The 22,415-nt window shown below is 45.0% G+C and overlaps 1 protein-coding gene across 1 annotated transcript in view; it reads right to left on the bottom strand.

The window, feature by feature from the left end:
• LOC139366543 (histone-lysine N-methyltransferase, H3 lysine-36 specific-like) overlaps positions 1-22,415 on the bottom strand; it is a 43,087-nt gene that overhangs the window by 13,761 nt on the left and 6,911 nt on the right. Inside the window, exons 6-18 of the mRNA XM_071104158.1 lie at positions 21,784-22,332; positions 21,001-21,155; positions 20,710-20,904; positions 20,488-20,610; positions 20,182-20,305; positions 19,597-19,797; positions 15,009-15,188; positions 11,214-11,370; positions 7,918-8,123; positions 7,549-7,661; positions 6,818-7,087; positions 6,241-6,499; positions 5,331-5,437 (exon numbers count right to left, since the gene is read on the bottom strand). Of these exons, the coding sequence (XP_070960259.1) occupies positions 5,331-5,437; positions 6,241-6,499; positions 6,818-7,087; positions 7,549-7,661; positions 7,918-8,123; positions 11,214-11,370; positions 15,009-15,188; positions 19,597-19,797; positions 20,182-20,305; positions 20,488-20,610; positions 20,710-20,904; positions 21,001-21,155; positions 21,784-22,332 (2,639 nt within the window). The remainder of the gene's footprint in view (positions 1-5,330; positions 5,438-6,240; positions 6,500-6,817; positions 7,088-7,548; positions 7,662-7,917; positions 8,124-11,213; positions 11,371-15,008; positions 15,189-19,596; positions 19,798-20,181; positions 20,306-20,487; positions 20,611-20,709; positions 20,905-21,000; positions 21,156-21,783; positions 22,333-22,415) is intronic.

Raw genomic sequence — 22,415 nt, 5'->3', positions numbered from 1 at the left:
AGACTGCTATATTCACCAGTCTGCCTTTAGACTGCTATATTCACCAGTCTGCTATATTCCCCAGTCTACCTTTAGTCTGCTATATTCACCAGTCTGCTATATTCACCAGTCTACCTTTAGACTGCTATATTAACCAGTCTGCTATATTCCCCAGTCTGCTATATTCCCCAGTCTACCTTTAGTCTGCTATATTCACCAGTCTACCTTTCTGCTATATTCACCAGTCTACCTTTAGACTGCTATATTCCCCAGTCCCAGTCTGCTATATTCCCCAGTCTGCTATATTCACCAGTCTGCTATATTCACCAGTCTACCTTTAGACTGCTATATTCACCAGTCTGCTATATTCACCAGTCTACCTTTAGACTGCTATATTCACCAGTCTGCTATATTCCCCAGCCTGCCTTTAGACTGCTATATTCACCAGTCTGCTATATTCACCAGTCTGCCTTTAGACTGCTATATTCCCCAGTCTGCTATATTCCCCAGTCTGCTATATTCACCAGTCTGCTATATTCACCAGTCTGTTATATTCCCCAGTCTGCTATATTCACCAGTCTGCCTTTAGACTGCTATATTCCCCAGTCTGCCTTTAGTCTGCTATATTCACCAGTCTACCTTTAGTCTGCTATATTCACCAGTCTACCTTTAGACTGCTATATTCACCAGTCTACCTTTAGTCTGCTATATTCCCCAGTCTACCTTTAGTCTGCTATATTCACCAGTCTGCTATATTCCCCAGTCTGCCTTTAGACTGCTATATTCCCCAGTCTACCTTTAGTCTGCTATATTCACCAGTCTACCTTTAGACTGCTATATTCACCAGTCTACCTTTAGTCTGCTATATTCCCCAGTCTGCTATATTCCCCAGTCTGCTATATTCCCCAGTCTACCTTTAGTCTGCTATATTCACCAGTCTACCTTTAGACTGCTATATTCACCAGTCTGCTATATTCCCCAGTCTACCTTTAGACTGCTATATTCACCAGTCTACCTTTAGACTGCTATATTCACCAGTCTACTATATTCACCAGTCTACCTTTAGACTGCTATATTCACCAGTCTGCTATATTGACCAGTCTGCTATATTCACCAGTCTACCTTTAGTCTGCTATATTCACCAGTCTGCTATATTCACCAGTCTACCTTTAGTCTGCTATATTCACCAGTCTGCTATATTCACCAGTCTACCTTTAGACTGCTATATTCACCAGTCTACCTTTAGACTGCTATATTCCCCAGTCTGCTATATTCCCCAGTCTACCTTTAGACTGCTATATTCACCAGTCTGCCTTTAGACTGCTATATTCACCAGTCTGCTATATTCACCAGTCTACCTTTAGTCTGCTATATTCCCCAGTCTGCTATATTCACCAGTCTGCTATATTCCCCAGTCTACCTTTAGACTGCTATATTCACCAGTCTGCCTTTAGACTGCTATATTCACCAGTCTGCTATATTCACCAGTCTGCTATATTCCCCAGTCTACCTTTAGTCTGCTATATTCACCAGTCTGCTATATTCACCAGTCTACCTTTAGACTGCTATATTACCCAGTCTGCTATATTCCCCAGTCTGCTATATTCCCCAGTCTACCTTTAGTCTGCTATATTCACCAGTCTGCTATATTCACCAGTCTACCTTTAGACTGCTATATTCCCCAGTCTGCTATATTCACCAGTCTGCTATATTCCCCAGTCTGCTATATTCACCAGTCTGCTATATTCACCAGTCTACCTTTAGACTGCTATATTCACCAGTCTGCTATATTCACCAGTCTACCTTTAGACTGCTATATTCACCAGTCTGCTATATTCCCCAGCCTGCCTTTAGACTGCTATATTCACCAGTCTGCTATATTCACCAGTCTGCCTTTAGACTGCTATATTCACCAGTCTACCTTTAGACTGCTATATTCCCCAGTCTGCTATATTCCCCAGTCTGCTATATTCACCAGTCTGTTATATCCCCCATTCTGCTATATTCACCAGTCTGCCTTTAGACTGCTATATTCCCCAGTCTGCCTTTAGTCTGCTATATTCACCAGTCTGCTATATTCACCAGTCTACCTTTAGACTGCTATATTCACCAGTCTACCTTTAGTCTGCTATATTCACCAGTCTACCTTTAGTCTGCTATATTCACCAGTCTGCTATATTCCCCAGTCTGCCTTTAGACTGCTATATTCCCCAGTCTACCTTTAGTCTGCTATATTCACCAGTCTACCTTTAGACTGCTATATTCACCAGTCTACCTTTAGTCTGCTATATTTCCCAGTCTGCTATATTCCCCAGTCTGCTATATTCACCAGTCTGCTATATTCCCCAGTCTGCCTTTAGACTGCTATATTCCCCAGTCTACCTTTAGTCTGCTATATTCACCAGTCTACCTTTAGACTGCTATATTCACCAGTCTGCTATATTCACCAGTCTGCTATATTCACCAGTCTACCTTTAGACTGCTATATTCCCCAGTCTGCCTTTAGTCTGCTATATTCACCAGTCTGCCTTTAGACTGCTATATTCACCAGTCTGCTATATTCACCAGTCTACCTTTAGTCTGCTATATTCACCAGTCTGCTATATTCACCAGTCTACCTTTAGACTGCTATATTCCCCAGTCTACCTTTAGTCTGCTATATTCACCAGTCTACCTTTAGACTGCTATATTCACCAGTCTGCTATATTCACCAGTCTACCTTTAGACTGCTATATTCCCCAGTCTGCCTTTAGTCTGCTATATTCACCAGTCTGCCTTTAGACTGCTATATTCACCAGTCTGCTATATTCACCAGTCTACCTTTAGACTGCTATATTCACCAGTCTACCTTTAGACTGCTATATTCACCAGTCTACCTTTAGACTGCTATATTCACCAGTCTGCTATATTCACCAGTCTGCTATATTCACCAGTCTGCTATATTCACCAGTCTGCTATATTCACCAGTCTACCTTTAGTCTGCTATATTCACCAGTCTACCTTTAGACTGCTATATTCACCAGTCTACCTTTAGACTGCTATATTCACCAGTCTGCTATATTCACCAGTCTACCTTTAGACTGCTATATTCACCAGTCTACCTTTAGACTGCTATATTCACCAGTCTGCCTTTAGACTGCTATATTCACCAGTCTACCTTTAGACTGCTATATTCACCAGTCTGCTATATTCACCAGTCTGCTATATTCCCCAGTCTGCCTTTAGTCTGCTATATTCACCAGTCTGCCTTTAGACTGCTATATTCACCAGTCTACCTTTAGTCTGCTATATTCACCAGTCTGCTATATTCACCAGTCTGCCTTTAGACTGCTATATTCACCAGTCTGCCTTTAGACTGCTATATTCACCAGTCTACCTTTAGTCTGCTATATTCACCAGTCTACCTTTAGTCTGCTATATTCACCAGTCTGCTATATTCACCAGTCTACCTTTAGACTGCTATATTCACCAATCTGCTATATTCACCAGTCTACCTTTAGACTGCTATATTCACCAGTCTGCTATATTCACCAGTCTACCTTTAGACTGCTATATTCACCAGTCTGCTATATTCACCAGTCTGCTATATTCACCAGTCTACCTTTAGACTGCTATATTCACCAGTCTACCTTTAGACTGCTATATTCACCAGTCTACCTTTAGACTGCTATATTCACCAGTCTGCTATATTCACCAGTCTGCTATATTCCCCAGTCTACCTTTAGTCTGCTATATTCACCAGTCTGCCTTTAGACTGCTATATTCACCAGTCTGCTATATTCACCAGTCTGCCTTTAGTCTGCTATATTCACCAGTCTGCTATATTCCCCAGTCTACCTTTAGTCTGCTATATTCACCAGTCTGCCTTTAGACTGCTATATTCACCAGTCTGCTATATTCCCCAGTCTACCTTTAGACTGCTATATTCACCAGTCTGCTATATTCCCCAGTCTACCTTTAGACTGCTATATTCACCAGTCTGCTATATTCACCAGTCTACCTTTAGACTGCTATATTCCCCAGTCTGCTATATTCCCCAGTCTACCTTTAGACTGCTATATTCACCAGTCTACCTTTCACCAGTCTGCTATATTCACCAGTCTGCTATATTCCCCAGTCTGCTATATTCACCAGTCAGTCTACCTTTTGCCCCAGTCTGCTATATTCACCAGTCTACCTTTAGACTGCTATATTCACCAGTCTACCTTTAGACTGCTATATTCACCAGTCACCAGTCTGTTATATTCCCCAGTCTGCTATATTCACCAGTCTTTACTGCTATTCCACCAGTCTGTCTATATTCCACCAGTCTGCTATATTCACCAGTCTACCTTTAGACTGCTATATTCCCCAGTCTGCTATATTCACCAGTCTACCTTTAGACTGCTATATTCACCAGTCTGCTATATTCACCAGTCTGTTATATTCCCCAGTCTGCTATATTCACCAGTCTGCCTTTAGACTGCTATATTCACCAGTCTGTTATATTCACCAGTCTGCTATATTCACCAGTCTACCTTTAGACTGCTATATTCACCAGTCTGCTATATTCACCAGTCTGTTATATTCCCCAGTCTGTTATATTCCCCAGTCTGCTATATTCACCAGTCTACCTTTAGACTGCTATATTCACCAGTCTGCTATATTCACCAGTCTGCTATATTCACCAGTCTGCTATATTCACCAGTCTGCTATATTCACCAGTCTACCTTTAGACTGCTATATTCACCAGTCTGCCTTTAGACTGCTATATTCACCAGTCTGCTATATTCACCAGTCTACCTTTAGTCTGCTATATTCCCCAGTCTACCTTTAGACTGCTATATTCACCAGTCTGCTATATTCACCAGTCTACCTTTAGTCTGCTATATTCCCCAGTCTACCTTTAGACTGCTATATTCACCAGTCTGCTATATTCACCAGTCTGCCTTTAGACTGCTATATTCACCAGTCTGCTATATTCACCAGTCTACCTTTAGTCTGCTATATTCCCCAGTCTACCTTTAGTCTGCTATATTCACCAGTCTGCTATATTCACCAGTCTACCTTTAGTCTGCTATATTCACCAGTCTGCTATATTCACCAGTCTACCTTTAGACTGCTATATTCACCAGTCTACCTTTAGTCTGCTATATTCACCAGTCTGCTATATTCACCAGTCTGCTATATTCCCCAGTCTGCTATATTCCCCAGTCTACCTTTACTTTGTATAGTATAACTCATCTTCATCACACAGTAAACAACTAAAAGCACTTACTTTACATTCCTCTAGATAAGAATGTCTAGTAGACAAGTACATTTTCTTATGAAAACGTTTTGCATGTTGACATTCGTCAGTCTCAGAGCCTTACCTTCGGTCGAACCCCCAGGAACCCAGAGCAGTTGGACGCTCCACATTTACACACTGTCTTCCCGTTACCAAGACACTCCAGGTTGTAGTTGAAGGTCAGCTCCACACCTGCTCAGAAAAAGAAAAAAAATACACAGCCAAGTATTGTACAGGTATTCCTATTCTAATTAGGCCAACAGAGTTGATATCATAGTCCATAATTAAAGGAACAATTAGGTTTGTTTCTTTTGTCGTGTTTCTTCACAGTTACCTTCTGAATCTTTACAAATTACAAAGACACTTTTTGTCACTAGGCCTAGTGCCTGAAGTGGAGTTGGTAACAAAAATGGAACCAGGCTCCAGGAGTTGGTAACAGAAATGGAACCAGGCTCCAGGAGTTGGTAACAGAAATGGAACCAGGCTCCAGGAGTTGGTAACAGAAATGGAACCAGGCTCCAGGAGTTAGCAACAGAAATGGAACCAGGCTCCAGGAGTTAGCAACAGAAATGGAACCAGGCTCCAGGAGTTAGCAACAGAAATGGAACCAGGCTCCAGGAGGTAGTAACATAAATGGAACCAGGCTCCAGGAGTTGGTAACAGAAATGGAACCAGGCTCCAGGAGGTAGTAACATAAATGGAACCAGGCTCCAGTAGTTAGTAACAGAAATAGAACCAGGCTCCAGGAGTTAGTAACAGAAATGGAACCAGGCTCCAGGAGATAGTAACAGAAATGGAACCAGGCTCCAGGAGATAGTAACAGAAATGGAACCAGGCTCCAGTAGTTAGTAACAGAAATGGAACCAGGCTCCAGTAGTTAGTAACAGAAATGGAACCAGGCTCCAGTAGTTAGTAACAGAAATGGAACCAGGCTCCAGGAGATAGTAACAGAAATGGAACCAGGCTCCAGTAGGTTTGTTAGTACTTCCTCTGACCTTTGGGGATGTCCTCCAGGGCAAAGAGCCCCACCCTGGTGTCTCCGTTTACCGTCCACTTCTGGGTCTCACAGTTGGGCTGGCAGCAGTGATTCATGAACCTCGCCTGGTTCCCCTTGGGTCCAGCGTCTATGATCCGGTCCTTGTCCAGAGTGAGCATGTAGAAGTTACAGATGTCGTTCTCTTGAGCATGTTTGATCCTGGCTCTGCACTCCTCCTCGTCTATCACCTCCCCCACGTACTCATTCACAAATGCACCCTGAGAGAGAGAGGAGAGCAGAGACTCAGGTTATAATCCAGCTGATACACAGCACCTTTTACATCACAGACACAGCGGCATGGAGGCTAAATATACTACTGGAAGTCCACCTCTTAAAACAGACACAAACAAAGAACAAATTGGGTGAAAGGGACCATGGAATTGATTTTAATTGAAAATACTTGATTTATCCCACCAGGGGCAATTATGTAGGCAGCAGTGCAGATCCGTAGCGGTGACAAGGAGGAATGGTTCTCTTAAAAAACAGAAACACAAGGGGAACTGTTTTGTGTTGTAGTTTGATGCTCTAGTCTGTACCTTCTTGATGTCGGAGACGCCCCGTAGACCCCAGCCTCGTGACAAGGTTCTGAAGATCTCCACCTGGGTGTACTGTCTCTTGGTGTAACTCTGGTTCAGACACCTCTCCCCTGCCAAACACACCTGAGGGTGGCACTCATACATCAACATGCGGTTGATACACTCTGAGTCCATGCCACATGGGTTCTCATCAGACGCCTTGCAGTTACAGCGCGGCACCTCCGATAGATCCGCCGTGATGATTTGGACCTTGCCGATTGGTCGGTTCACCTGAGGGGAAGAATTAAGCGGATGCAAGTCAGACTTCTGCGTGAATTATGCATAGATCTCAAAGGGAGATTTGAGTGAAAATACTGAGGTACTATTTAATCGTCAAACATGAGAGAAGCTGTAGCAGGACAAGTCAAATAGGGACCAAAGAGAGGGACAGACAGGGGATGCAAGACAGTACCTTGATGTGTCTGTAGGGAGGAGGTTTAAAGAGACAGTACCTTGATGTGTCTGTAGAGTGGAGGTTTAAAGGGACAGTACCTTGATGTGTCTGTAGAGTGGAGGTTTAAAGGGACAGTACCTTGATGTGTCTGTAGGGAGGAGGTTTAAAGGGACAGTACCTTGATGTGTCTGTAGGGAGGAGGTTTAAAGGGACAGTACCTTGATGTGTCTGTAGAGTGGAGGTTTAAAGGGACAGTACCTTGATGTGTCTGTAGGGAGGAGGTTTAAAGGGACAGTACCTTGATGTGTCTGTAGGGAGGAGGTTTCTTGTCGTTCCTCCTGTCCTCCTGAAGCTGTCTCATCTCCTTCTCATCCTGAAGAGCTTTGAACCGCTCAGCAGCTTCATTCAGAGCTGAGAGGAAACGGAAGTTAGCATTGTCAACTAGCTAATACATCTCAAATTGCAAACTTTCAGCCCTGCCATATGGTACCTGGAAACATCTCTATTGTTTAAGACTTGAAGAAAACATTTAGAAGGTGCCAAAATAGGCAAAAAGGCATTTTAATACACTAAATAGGAATGGTTCTTTGGTATTTCTTTCTAAAAATGAAGTATATTGTTTCCATATATTCTATTATAACCAGGTAAAAGGAGGTTTCTTTCTAACCTTTCTTGTAAATGGCGTCACAACCCTTCCCCATCTTGTCCTTGTTGTTGGCATCTCCCTCCATGTAAGGGAAGACTCGGGCCTGGTAGGTCCAGGCGTAGTCCTTAGAACCAAAGAACTGAACGGGGAACTCCCCCACCTCGTGTTTCATACGGAGGATGTTCTCTGGGACATTCTTAGGAAGACACACCTCCGCAGGCCACCACCTGAACAAAGGAGAGGAGATACAGATTTTTACATTATAAACTGATTATACAAAAACATTAAGAACACCTGCTCTTTCCGTGACATAGCTTTCACCTAGATTCACCTGGTCAGCCTATGCTCCCTTATTGATGTTAAATCCACTTCAAATCAGTGTAGTTGAAGAGGAGACGACAGGTTAAAGAAGGATTTTTAAGCCTTGAGACAATTGAGAAATGGATTGTGTATGTATGTGTTGCCATTCAGAGGGTGAATGGACAAGACAAAATATTTAAGTGTCTTTGAACGGGGTATGGTAGTAGGTGCCAGGCACACAGATTTGTGTGAAGAACTGCAACGCTGCTGTGTTTTTCACATTTAACAGTTTCCCGTGTGTATCAAGAATGGTTCACCACCCAAAGGACATCCAGCCAACTTGACACAAACGTGGGAAGCATCGGAGTCAACATGGGCCAGCATCCCTGTGGAACGCTTTCAACACCTTGTAGAGTCAACATGGGCCAGCATCCCTGTGGAACGCTTTCAACACCTTGTAGAGTCAACATGGGCCAGCATCTAGGGCTGTGGCGGCCATGACATTTTGTCAGCTGGTTATTGTCATGCAAAAGACTGGCGAACTCACAGTAATTTACTGTTAATTAACATAAACATGTTTAGCATCTCCAAGCAACCAAACCTGCTGATGTGCCTTTGGAACATCTACATTTTAAAAAAGTAGAATAAATCCATTTAATACACACCATCACAGTAGATCCTTTATTTATTTTAGGCAGATCTAAAGATTTCAGAAGAACAGGATATGAAATTGGCGTACTGTATGTTATCTGGCTATGCTCCATGCCGTAGGCTATAGGCTTGTTCATTTAGCAGACAAGATATTGTTTATAAGTTCCGTGCCATTATTTTACATTATATGATTTTATAGTAAGAAAAATATATAATTGAACATGGCTGAATAAAATAGGATATTTTTTTCCCCATTCCGGTGCGAGTGCTCATATGAACTGGCTATGTCAAACGTAAACAGAATTATTTCGAACAGGCCCTATACACTAGATTTACAGTTATTTGGCAACTTTTTTAGCTGTGAATGATACAAACCTTAGAATTTCGTAGAAATCAAAAGATATAGTCTGCATGACGTGACTATAGACTATTTGAGAAAGTAGTCAAATAAATCTTGTGATCTGTCCCTTACCTCAGACTGCATACGCCGTTTTCTCATCAAGTCATCAGATTTTTACCCATCTGTCACGTCCTGACCTTAGTTCCTTTTTTATGTCTCTATTTTGGTTTGGTCAGGGCGTGAGTTGGGGTGGGCATTCTATGTTTTGTACTTCTATGTGTTTGGCCTGGTATGGTTCCCAATCAGAGGCAGCTGTCAATCGTTGTCTCTGATTGAGAACCATACTTTAGGTAGCCTGTTCCCACCCGTGTTTGTGGGTAGTTATTTTCTGTTTTGTGTTTGTTTCACCTGACAGGACTGTTTCGTTTCTTACATTCTCGTTGTTATTTTTGTTTCGTGTTCTGTTATATTAAAATATTAACATGGACACTTACCACGCTGCGTGTTGGTCCGATCTTGACTACTCTTCCTCAGACGAAGAGGAGAATCGTTACACCATCAGACTATTTTCTATTTAATCTCGTCTTTACTAATATGTAATGTTTGTATTTTTTCGATTTAGACCGTCCCATTATCAAAGGGGCAGGAACAGGGACAAGGGAAAGAATAAGTGTTGTCCACATGCACTCAAATAGCGAATGGAGGCCCTTCCCACCAGGTAGGCTACTTACTATATTAACCTCCTGTATCAACCACAGGTCGAGGAACATGCAGCCGCTGCTGCCCGACAGGTGATATTCCGCCCAAACTCTGTGTATGTTATGTGCTTTCCAACCCTGTTCCTGCAGCTACCCTGTGTTTCATCTGGGAAACCAAGTGAAATGTGTTCAGGAACATCCACAGTAACATGTTTTCACAACAAAACATATTTCACTAAACTGTTGACAGGCTCTCTCTCTCTCTGCGTGCTGAAGAAAGGAATGAAGGAGAGAGGGGAGGAAATAGAAACGCAAGGTGGTGAGACATCCTGTAGCTAAAAAGTAATGTGTCAGCCTATTAATAAATGACCTATTACCAGGCTATTCAAAATCTAATTTCAGTGTAACTGTAGGCTTAGCCGCCCCACACAATCATTGAGCCAACAGCATCGCCTAGGCCCAGACTCATGAACGTTTGAAACATAGCATAAGGTAACCAACCATGCATAATAACACAGTCTACACTCAGAGGCATTACTACAGTATAGGCTAGACCAATTATGTACCAAAGACATCTTAAAATCAATTTGGTTTTATGTTTTTCTACTCGGTTTCAACCTATTGATGAACTTCTTTCTTCAAATATGCAGTAGGATATATATTGCATAACGGCACAATCATTATTTTAATATTTTTTTCCCCTTCATCTTCAAGGTTAGTCCTATAACTATGCATCAACTCTAATATGCATATGGTTGTTTTGAATGAATCATCACCATAGAAAGCGCTGTCCATTTTGTTGTGTTTGGCTTTGAAACAACAACCTGATGGAGGGAAAATAGAGCCCCGAGTACCAGGACATTAGGACCTGATGGAGGGACAATAGAGCCCCGAGTACCAGGCCATTACCAACCTGATGGAGGGACAATAGAGCCCTGAGTACCAGGCTATTACCAACCTGATGGAGGGACAATAGAGCCCTGAGTACCAGGCTATTACCAACCTGATGGAGGGACAATAAGAGCCCTGAGTACCAGAGGAGATTACCGTGACTCAATGGTCACATAGAATTTTAGTGAGGTCATGACTCATGACTGCCGGTGTGTTGGCAACTCAATGTTAGGAAGATGTTCCTTATGTTTGGTATACTCAGTGTAGATGCAGATTATACACATAGATAGAGATTCTGATCAATAACAACACGACTGGGTTTCAGGTTCTGCTCTTGAGCTACTTTTTTTTTTATATGTTGACATGGGATTAAAGTGTCACTCAGTTGGTTCTGACCAAAAGCATGGATACTATTTCTACAGAACAGTGTTTCTTACTTGTATCTTCCCACTTTAACCCAGAGGATGTCCTTGAAGTGTGGCTTCTTCCCGGCCTTGCAGTCGTTGCAGAACCAGCTCCCCTCGGGCATCTCGATGTTCAGACACTCTTGGTGGAAGGCAGCAGGACAAGACTCGCAGCACAACAGACTGCCCCCTGCAGGGAGAAAGGAGAAGGTGCAGCTCAAACACCAAGTCAACCAGATCTGAACCAATGACCTCAGGACAGGAGGCTGAATGCTTCTTTTCACTTTGTTTCACTTCAATCTGTTTAACTCTGTGAGGAGCGTAGGTCCTCCACATATGATTTCCACCACACTCCTACTCCTGTTATTACTCTACTTCTAATAACAATACCACCACATTTGTACACGGGTTCCTTCCTCCTTGCATAATGGACTCTGCAACACTGACAACACTCAAATCAACCAACCAATCAAGTCCAATTTATCAAGAAGGGAGCAAGTAGTAGAGGTTAATGGTTCACTGTCTCAGGCAAAACCAATGAGTTGTGGCGTTCCGCAGGGGAGCGTGCTTGGGCCTCTGCTGTTTTTATTGTATATTAACGATATGAAAGATGCTTGTTCTTGCCGACTTTTTCTTTATGCGGATGACTCTGCACTTCTGGTGTCTCACAAAAGTAAAACTATGTTGGAGAGAATACTTAGCTTATTATCTCCAAGTCATTTGCTAATGGTAGTAAGCTACAGTGCCTTGCGAAAGTATTCGGCCCCCTTGAACTTTGCGACCTTTTGCCACATTTCAGGCTTCAAACATAAAGATATAAAACTGTATTTTTTTGTGAAGAATCAACAACAAGTGGGACACAATCATGAAGTGGAACGACATTTATTGGATATTTCAAACTTTTTTAACAAATCAAAAACTGAAAAATTGGGCGTGCAAAATTATTCAGCCCCCTTAAGTTAATACTTTGTAGCGCCACCTTTTGCTGCGATTACAGCTGTAAGTCGCTTGGGGTATGTCTCTATCAGTTTTGCACATCGAGAGACTGAAATGTTTTCCCATTCCTCCTTGCAAAACAGCTCGAGCTCAGTGAGGTTGGATGGAGAGTACTTGTGAACAGCAGTTTTCAGTTCTTTCCACAGATTCTCGATTGGATTCAGGTCTGGACTTTGACTTGGCCATTCTAACACCTGGATATGTTTATTTTTGAACCATTCCATTGTAGATTTTGCTTTATGTTTTGGATCATTGTCTTGTTGGAAGACAAATCTCCGTCCCAGTCTCAGGTCTTTTGCAGACTCCATCAGGTTTTCTTCCAGAATGGTCCTGTATTTGGCTCCATCCATCTTCCCATCAATTTTAACCATCTTCCCTGTCCCTGCTGAAGAAAAGCAGGCCCAAACCATGATGCTGCCACCACCATGTTTGACAGTGGGGATGGTGTGTTCAGGGTGATGAGCTGTGTTGCTTTTACGCCAAACATAACGTTTTGCATTGTTGCCAAAAAGTTCAATTTTGGTTTCATCTGACCAGAGCACCTTCTTCCACATGTTTGGTGTGTCTCCCAGGTGGCTTGTGGCAAACTTTAAACAACACTTTTTATGGATATCTTTAAGAAATGGCTTTCTTCTTGCCACTCTTCCATAAAGGCCAGATTTGTGCAATATACGACTGATTGTTGTCCTATGGACAGAGTCTCCCACCTCAGCTGTAGATCTCTGCAGTTCATCCAGAGTGATCATGGGCCTCTTGGCTGCATCTCTGATCAGTCTTCTCCTTGTATGAGCTGAAAGTTTAGAGGGACGGCCAGGTCTTGGTAGATTTGCAGTGGTCTGATACTCCTTCCATTTCAATATTATCGCTTGCACAGTGCTCCTTGGGATGTTTAAAGCTTGGGAAATATTTTTGTATCCAAATCCGGCTTTAAACTTCTTCACAACAGTATCTCGGACCTGCCTGGTGTGTTCCTTGTTCTTCATGATGCTCTCTGCGCTTTTAACGGACCTCTGAGACTATCACAGTGCAGGTGCATTTATACGGAGACTTGATTACACACAGGTGGATTGTATTTATCATCATTAGTCATTTAGGTCAACATTGGATCATTCAGAGATCCTCACTGAACTTCTGGAGAGAGTTTGCCGCACTGAAAGTAAAGGGGCTGAATAATTTTGCACGCCCAATTTTTCAGTTTTTGATTTGTTAAAAAAGTTTGAAATATCCAATAAATGTCGTTCCACTTCATGATTGTATCCCACTTGTTGATTCTTCACAAAAAAATACAGTTTTATATCTTTATGTTTGAAGCCTGAAATGTGGCAAAAGGTCGCAAAGTTCAAGGGGGCCGAATACTTTCGCAAGGCACTGTATCTCTGCACTTAGGGAAAACTGAAGCAATTATTTTTGGATCCAGACCTAAATTGTGTAGGTCGTCTGAAATCAGAGTGGAGTTAGGGGGTGAGGTGCTGTCTACTAAAACCTTTGTTAGCTACTTGGGATGTATCCGTGATGGAAGCTTGGGAGGTGTGAGCATGGCCAATAAGGTGCTAGGGAAGGTTAATGACAGGATTACGTTTTTGGATAGAAATGCCAAGCTGCTTGATAAGGACTCCATGAAAGTGCTAGCTACTGCCCACATTCAATACCATTTTGACTATGCTAGTACTTCCTGGTTTGAGGGCTTATCTAAAACTTATGAAGGGGAAGCTCCAGATAGCCCAGAATAAGCTGATCAGGGTAGTATTGAAGTTGAGACCACGTACTCACATAGGCAGGAGCTGCTTTCAGGAACTAAACTGTCTGCCTGTTTGAGGCTAGGGTGTCCCAGATTAGCCTGGGTTTGGTTTACAGGAGTATTTATGGTTCTGCGCCCAGATATCGAAGTGATTACTTTCCCCGTGTTAGGGATGCACACAATCACAGCACCAGAGCAGGTGTTTCTGATGTGTGCTTATACGGGTTCAGGAGTAATGCAGGGAAAGGCACTCTAATGTTGTTACGACTGTCTTCGGGTGAAAGAGAGGGGGACCAAAATGCAGCGTGATGATAGTCCATATTTAATGGGATACTTAAACACCGAACAAAAGCAATAAACCGACAGAAAGGAAAGAAGACGAAACAGTCCCGTAACGTGAACACTAACACATAGGAACACTGGAAACAGGAACAATCACCCACAAAATACCCAAAGAATATGGCTGCCTAAATATGGTTCCCAATCAGAGACAACGATAGACAGCTGCCTCTAATTGAGAACCAATCTAGGCAACCATAGACTTACAAAAACACCTAGATAGGATACACCCCCATAAACATACAAAGCCCCTAGACAAGACAAAAACACATACATCACCCATGTCACACCCTGACCTAACTAAAATAACAAAGAAAACAAAGAATACTAAGGTCAGGGTGTGACACTTGTATACTGGACCCTCAGACTGGAATGAGTTGCCTCTGCCTATAAAAACAACATCCTCTCTGGGCAGCTTTAAAAAATAAAGTAAAAATATGTTTGATGTCCTCTGTGCCCATATGAATAACCCCTATGATGTAACTGGAATGATGAGATAGATGTTCTTCTTCTCTGTTTTGGTTTTATTATTTCACTGCTATACTGTGTTCCATCTTGTCCAGCCATCTTGTCTAGCCATCTTGTCTCAAGAGGACCACAATGGAAATAAGTCCCAGACTTTATTGTGTGTTATCCTCGATGATTTTATTCATGTGCATGTATGGCTTTTTCCAAGTTTTATCTATGTTTTTTTTTTTATGGTCGAATTAGTAAACTAAACTAAAACATTAACAGCAACCCAACCAGTCACCAACCTTCTGAGCAGACAAAGCACCAGCTGACGTTGATGTGTTCGTGGTTCTTGTAGTTCTTGCGGGGAATGAAGTGGTTGGGACACAGGAAGCTGTTGTTGGCCAGGACTACGCTGCCCGCCGCCATACAGTAGTCATTAGCGTGGTACGCCACAGGGCAACGCACGCAGCGGGTCAGACGACCTAGAAGAGGAATACAGGTTAAAAAACACACACCAAGCATCTCTACAGGCATGTTAGAATCTAGGATCCCATCCCAGACAAGCATCTCTACAGCCATGTTAGAATCTAGGATCCCATCCCAGACAAGCATCTCTACAGCCATGTTAGAATCTAGGATCCCATCCCAGACAAGCATCTCTACAGCCATGTTAGAATCTAGGATCCCATCCCAGACAAGCATCTCTACAGCCATGTTAGAATCTAGGATCCCATCCCAGACAAGCATCTCTACAGCCATGTTAGAATCTAGGATCCCATCCCAAGACAAGCATCTCTACAGCATCTCTACAGCCATGTTAGAATCTAGGATCCCATCCCAGACAAGCATCTCTACAGCCATGTTAGAATCTAGGATCCCATCCCAGACAAGCATCTCTACAGCCATGTTAGAATCTAGGATCCCATCCCAGACAAGCATCTCTACAGCCATGTTAGAATCTAGGATCCCATCCCAGACAAGCATCTCTACAGCCATGTTAGAATCTAGGATCCCATCCCAGACAAGCATCTCTACAGTTAGAATCTAGGATCCCATCCCAGACAAGCATCTCTACAGCCATGTTAGAATCTAGGATCCCATCCCAGACAAGCATCTCTACAGTTAGAATCTAGGATCCCATCCCAGACAAGCATCTCTACAGTTAGAATCTAGGATCCCATCCCAGACAAGCATCTCTACAGGCATGTTAGAATCTAGGATCCCATCCCAGACAAGCATCTCTACAGGCATGTTAGAATCTAGGATCCCATCCCAGACAAGCATCTCTACAGCCATGTTAGAATCTAGGATCCCATCCCAGACAAGCATCTCTACAGCCATGTTAGAATCTAGGATCCCATCCCAGACAAGCATCTCTACAGCCATGTTAGAATCTAGGATCCCATCCCAGACAAGCATCTCTACAGCCATGTTAGAATCTAGGATCCCATCCCAGACAAGCATCTCTACAGCCATGTTAGAATCTAGGATCCAATCCCAGACAAGCATCTCTACAGCCATGTTAGAATCTAGGATCCCATCCCAGACAAGCATCTCTACAGCCATGTTAGAATCTAGGATCCCATCCCAGACAAGCATCTCTACAGCCATGTTGTTCCCATCCCAGACAAGCATCTCTACAGCCATGTTAGAATCTAGGATCCCATCCCAGACAAGCATCTCTACAGCCATGTTAGAATCTAGGATCCCATCCCAGACAAGCATCTCTACAGCCATGTTAGAATCTAGGATCCCATCCCAGACAAGCATCTCTACAGCCATGTTAGAATCTAGGATCCCATCCCAGACAAGCATCTCTACAGCCATGTTAGAATCTAGGATCCCATCCCAGACAAGCATCTCTACAGCCATGTTAGAATCTAGGATCCCATCCCAGACAAGCATCTCTACAGCCATGTTAGAATCTAGGATCCCATCCCAGACAAGCATCTCTACAGCCATGTTAGAATCTAGGATCCCATCCCAGACAAGCATCTCTACAGCCATGTTAGAATCTAGGATCCCATCCCAGACAAGCATCTCTACAGCCATGTTAGAATCTAGGATCCCATCCCAGACAAACAGACCTGCAGTAATGTTTGTAGCTAATCTTAGTCCTCCAATCACATTACAGATTTTCAACCTACTTGCTACGTTTCAATTCTACTGTAGCAATCGGTTTTCCATCCCATAAAAATCACATTCAAATCGACTCTAACCGTGCCACTTCCAATTGTAAACAGAACCTACAGATCTATTTCTCCTCTGTCCTGGGGGAAAGTAACACGGTGCGGTACCTGAGCCTATCACAATAATTCAAACCGAATGTCCAGAAAACTGGAGGCCTTCAATACCACTATTTATCATTATTATATGTCAGAGGCATGAACAATTAGCGAATGGACTTGAAAAACAGGTGGTTTAGCCTCCGCTGCAAAAACGCAACCTGGTTCGACGAGAACACGGACATTTTGTCAAGGCAGAAATAAGTTGCTGATACAGCGACACGCTCGGACAGCAGGGAACGCATAAAATCTGGCCTAATGACAATCGGCAAATGTCATTACCCTTTTTGGTGTAATATTTATCACTGTTTGGAGGCTGGAAATACTGAACGTTCAGAGAGGATGAACGGGCAGCAGAGAGGATGAACGGGCAGCAGAGAGGATGAACGGGCAGCCGAGAGGATGAACGGGCAGCCGAGAGGATGAACGGGCAGCAGAGAGGATGAACGGGCAGCAGAGAGGATGAACGGGCAGCCGAGAGGATGAACGGGCAGCAGAGAGGATGAACGGGCAGCAGAGAGGATGAACGGGCAGCAGAGAGGATGAACGGGCAGCCGAGAGGATGAACGGGCAGCAGAGAGGATGAACGGGCAGCAGAGAGGATGAACGGGCAGCAGAGAGGATGAACGGGCAGCCGAGAGGATGAACGGGCAGCCGAGAGGATGAACGGGCAGCCGAGAGGATGAACGGGCAGCAGAGAGGATGAACGGGCAGCAGAGAGGATGAACGGGCAGCAGAGAGGATGAACGGGCAGCAGAGAGGATGAACGGGCAGCAGAGAGGATGAACGGGTAGCAGAGAGGATCAGCCGAGAGGATGAACGGGCAGCAGAGAGGATGAACGGGCAGCAGAGAGGATGAACGGGCAGCAGAGAGGATGAACGGGCAGCAGAGAGGATGAACGGGCAGCAGAGAGGATGAACGGGCAGCCGAGAGGATGAACGGGCAGCAGAGAGGATGAACGGGCAGCAGAGAGGATGAACGGGGCAGAGAGCAGAGAGGATGAACGGGCAGCAGAGAGGATCAGCCGAGAGGATGAACGGGCAGCAGAGAGGATCAGCCGAGAGGATGAACGGGCAGCAGAGAGGATGAACGGGCAGCTGAACGGGCAGCCGAGAGGATGAACGGGCAGCAGAGAGGATGAACGGGCAGCAGAGAGGATGAACGGGCAGCCGAGAGGATGAACGGGCAGCAGAGAGGATGAACGGGCAGCAGAGAGGATGAACGGGCAGCAGAGAGGATGAACGGGCAGCAGAGAGGATCAGCCGAGAGGATGAACGGGCAGCAGAGAGGATCAGCCGAGAGGATGAACGGGCAGCAGAGAGGATCAGCCGAGAGGATGAACGGGCAGCAGAGAGGATGAACGGGCAGCAGAGAGGATGAACGGGCAGCAGAGAGGATGAACGGGGCAGAGAGGATGCAGAGAGGATGAACGGGCAGCAGAGAGGATGAACGGGCAGCAGAGAGGATGAACGGGGCAGCAGCCGAGAGGATGAACGGGCAGCAGAGAGGATGAACGGGCAGCAGAGAGGATGAACGGGCAGCAGAGAGGATGAACGGGCAGCAGAGAGGATGAACGGGCAGCAGAGAGGATGAACGGGCAGCAGAGAGGATGAACGGGCAGCAGAGAGGATGAACGGGCAGCAGAGAGGATGAACGGGCAGCAGAGAGGATGAACGGGCAGCAGAGAGGATGAACGGGCAGCAGAGAGGATGAACGGGCAGCAGCCGAGAGGATGAACGGGCAGCAGAGAGGATCAGCCGAGAGGATGAACGGGCAGCAGAGAGGATCAGCCGAGAGGATGAACGGGCAGCAGAGAGGATGAACGGGCAGCTGAACGGGCAGCAGAGAGGATGAACGGGCAGCAGAGAGGATGAACGGGCAGCAGAGAGGATGAACGGGCAGCAGAGAGGATGAACGGGCAGCAGAGAGGATGAACGGGCAGCCGAGAGGATGAACGGGCAGCCGAGAGGATGAACGGGCAGCAGAGAGGATGAACGGGCAGCAGAGAGGATGAACGGGCAGCAGAGAGGATGAACGGGCAGCAGAGAGGATGAACGGGCAGCAGAGAGGATGAACGGGCAGCAGAGAGGATGAACGGGCAGCAGAGAGGATGAACGGGCAGCAGAGAGGATGAACGGGCAGCAGAGAGGATGAACGGGCAGCAGAGAGGATGAACGGGCAGCCTAATAAAGGAGACCTTTGAAGTGATTGTTTGACAATCAGATGAAACCTGATGAAAACAGCTTGTCGAAAACGTTCAACATAAAATATTTTTGGGATCCTAGAGCGTGCGGCTCTCCTTTATCTTTGAAGTGGTCCACTCCGCTAGTCAGCACCTCACCTAAATAGGTGTGCGTTTCTTTCGCCTCTTGACAATCAGATATAAAACATCATGACTGGTTGTGTTTATACCACAATAAAAAGGTCATACATTATAAAAGTTAAATGACAAATCTTTACGACGAGACCCACAGAGATCCTACTGAGTTATTAGTGCACAAATGTTGGTGCGCTCATGCACAAATAGAAGGTCTCGTACCAGGAAGGAATTAATTCTACTTTACCTCTCTGGTTCTATCAAAGCAGAGTGGAACTGGAACCTACTTTTAGAAGTGCAGGAGTTGAGGGGGTTGGTGATGTGGCAGGACAGACAGACGTGTAGGGAGCAGCGAACCCCTTTATTCTGGGGCTGGGTGGGTGTGTGTTTCAGGATACACTCGTTGTGGTAGAACTTCCCACATACAGGCACCATGCACCTCTTCACACCGTCGCCAGACTTCTTACACACAAAGCACGTGTGGATCCCTGCAATGGAAAGGATACACTCTGAGCTTTGTGATGCACCAAAGCAGCTTACGTACATTGTGGGTGTAGATACAGAATACCTCTGTCAGATGCAGAGATATGGTCTATGAGCATGGCCGTATCACTGTACAGGTGTAAGAACTCAGTAACACAGTGTTAAGTCAAGGTGAATGTGTGTATAGGCGAGGCTGCAACAGGTGTATATGGCTCCTGTATGGTGCCAGGTAGCCTAGGAACCGAAAGGTTGCTGGTTCGAATCCCGAGCGGACTAGGTGAAACATCTGTGCCCTTGAGCAAGGCATTCAACCCTAATTGCTTGGATAACAGCGTCTGCTAAATGACTCAAATATAAATGTACAGACAGGTGTATAGGTAGAGACTCACCTATAGTGCATTCACTACAGATAAACTTCCCTCTGGGGGCTTCTGATAGGCTGATACACTGCAGGTGAAACGCCCCACAGCACTGGCCCTCACACAGCAGCAGCTCACCTGTCCTCTCACACACCTGCAAGACACACACAGATATATTGTGTTACGATACTCTCAAATCTCATTCATCACTTGGCTATTGGGAACGTCAATTTCTAAATTAATGTGATGAAAGCCTGGAAATCAAGGTTAGAGCTACTTTGACTGTTTCTGCCTCCACAAAATAGAAAGGTTGTGGCATGTTGTTGGTTGACCTACCTGACAGACATTCTCCTTCATGGACGCAGCTCCTCCTTTCTCTCCTGTGTTCTTCTTAGTGCTGGAGACCAGGGACCCTTCACCAGGTAGGGAGAAACTGTCATTCAGACCAGGAGAGAACACCTGGAGGAGAGGAGAGGTTTTATTACAAGTTATTACACCACATATTGGTTAAGGTGTGGGGGCTTAGGATCCTGTTTTACAGTACTGGTACAACTATACCTCAGGTTTGGGTGATCTCTCTCCGTTGGTGTGGCTCTCTCCTCCCACCCCAGGACTGATCTTCTCGGTCTCTTCCCTGGGGGTGAGGAGCACCGTAGGGCTAGAGGGTCGGGCAGGAGAGGAGCCCTGCAGAGAATCCATGCTCTCTGGAGTTGTCACACTGGATACAGGCACTTCTTTCTTGACAGACTTAACCTGTCATAGAAATGAGATAATTAGATCCGTTTCAGAGTGGTACTGTGGCAGTATACTTGCGTTAATATGGCTGTTGATTAGTTCATTCGGCCTTACCTGAGTGTCCCCGACTTCTGTCTTCTCCTCTGTCTGTCCACTCTGCTTCTTCAACTCCTTCTTCTTTGGAGGACTGAGTGACACTTCTTCTATGGTGCATTCCAGGACCTTGTGAGATGGCTTCCTTGGCCTCTTCCTCTCCAGGGATACTGGGGCTGGGGAATGAACAGACATTTAAATACCACAAATCTACTGTATATGAAAATATGAGGATTTGTTTTCATTATCATAACTACTTTACCAAAATATCTACTTTCCCTACAGAACAACAGTACTCTCCCAATGGAACTCCTCTCACCAATGGAACTCCTCTCACCTATGGAACTCCTCTCACCAATGGAACTCCTCTCACCAATGGAACTCCTCTCACCAATGGAACTCCTCTCACCAATGGAACTCCTCTCACCAATGGAACTCCTCTCACCAATGGAACTGCTCTCACCAATGGAACTCCTCTCACCAATGGAACTCCTCTCACCAATGGAACTCCTCTCACCAATGGAACTCCTCTCACCAATGGAACTCCTCTCACCAATGGAACTCCTCTCACCAATGGAACTCCTCTCACCAATGGAACTACTCTCCCTATGGAACTACTCTCCCTATGGAACTACTCTCCCTATGGAACTACTCTCCCTATGGAAACTACTCTCCCTATGGAACTACTCTACCTATGGAACTACTTTCCCCAATGGAACTACTTTCCCAATAGAATATATCTGCCTCTTGTATTACATAAGACAGAATTGCCGTATGAGACACGTTTTTGGAGATGTTGCTTACCAGAGGGCAGAGGAAGGTTTGTCACATCTGATGATGTTGATTCAATAGAGAAAGAGGTCACTGCTGAGGGTTGTTTGGATAATGATTTTATAACACGGTGGAGGACATCTTGAGACAGACTCTGTTTCAGCCCTGCTCGGGCCTTGGTGCTGGCTAGTTCTCCAGAGTTAGGGTCAGGGGTCGTGATGGTTGGCTCTCCAGAGGTAGATCCAAGGGTGGTGATCGCTGGCTCCCCAGAGGTAGGGCCAGGGGTGGGGCTGGCTGGCTCCCCAGAGGTAGGGCCAGGGGTGGGGCTGGCTGGCTCCCCAGAGGTAGGCCCAGGGGTGGGGCTGGCTGGCTCCCCAGAGGTAGGGCCAGGGGTGGGGGTGGGGCTGGGAGTAGAGGTGGATGTTAGCAGGGCTGGGCCTGGAACTGTGGAAGGGCTCAGAGGAGTTTTGGAAGATTCCAGAGGTTTCTTTAGTTTTTTCTTCGGGGAGAAGAATTGTTCCTCCTCTGTGGATTCCAGCAGTCTTTTGCTGGGTTTCCTCAGCCGTTTGTTTTCAGAATGTGCTGTGGGAACAAATAACCAATCAACCAAATCAATCTCTAAAAATAAAAAGCTAACTGTTGACATAAAATACTGCTGGTACTGA

This window comes from Oncorhynchus clarkii, chromosome 14, assembly GCF_045791955.1.
Source record: "Oncorhynchus clarkii lewisi isolate Uvic-CL-2024 chromosome 14, UVic_Ocla_1.0, whole genome shotgun sequence".
In the NCBI taxonomy this organism is placed as follows: domain Eukaryota; kingdom Metazoa; phylum Chordata; class Actinopteri; order Salmoniformes; family Salmonidae; genus Oncorhynchus; species Oncorhynchus clarkii.
This window is presented reverse-complemented; position numbering and strand designations above follow the sequence as displayed.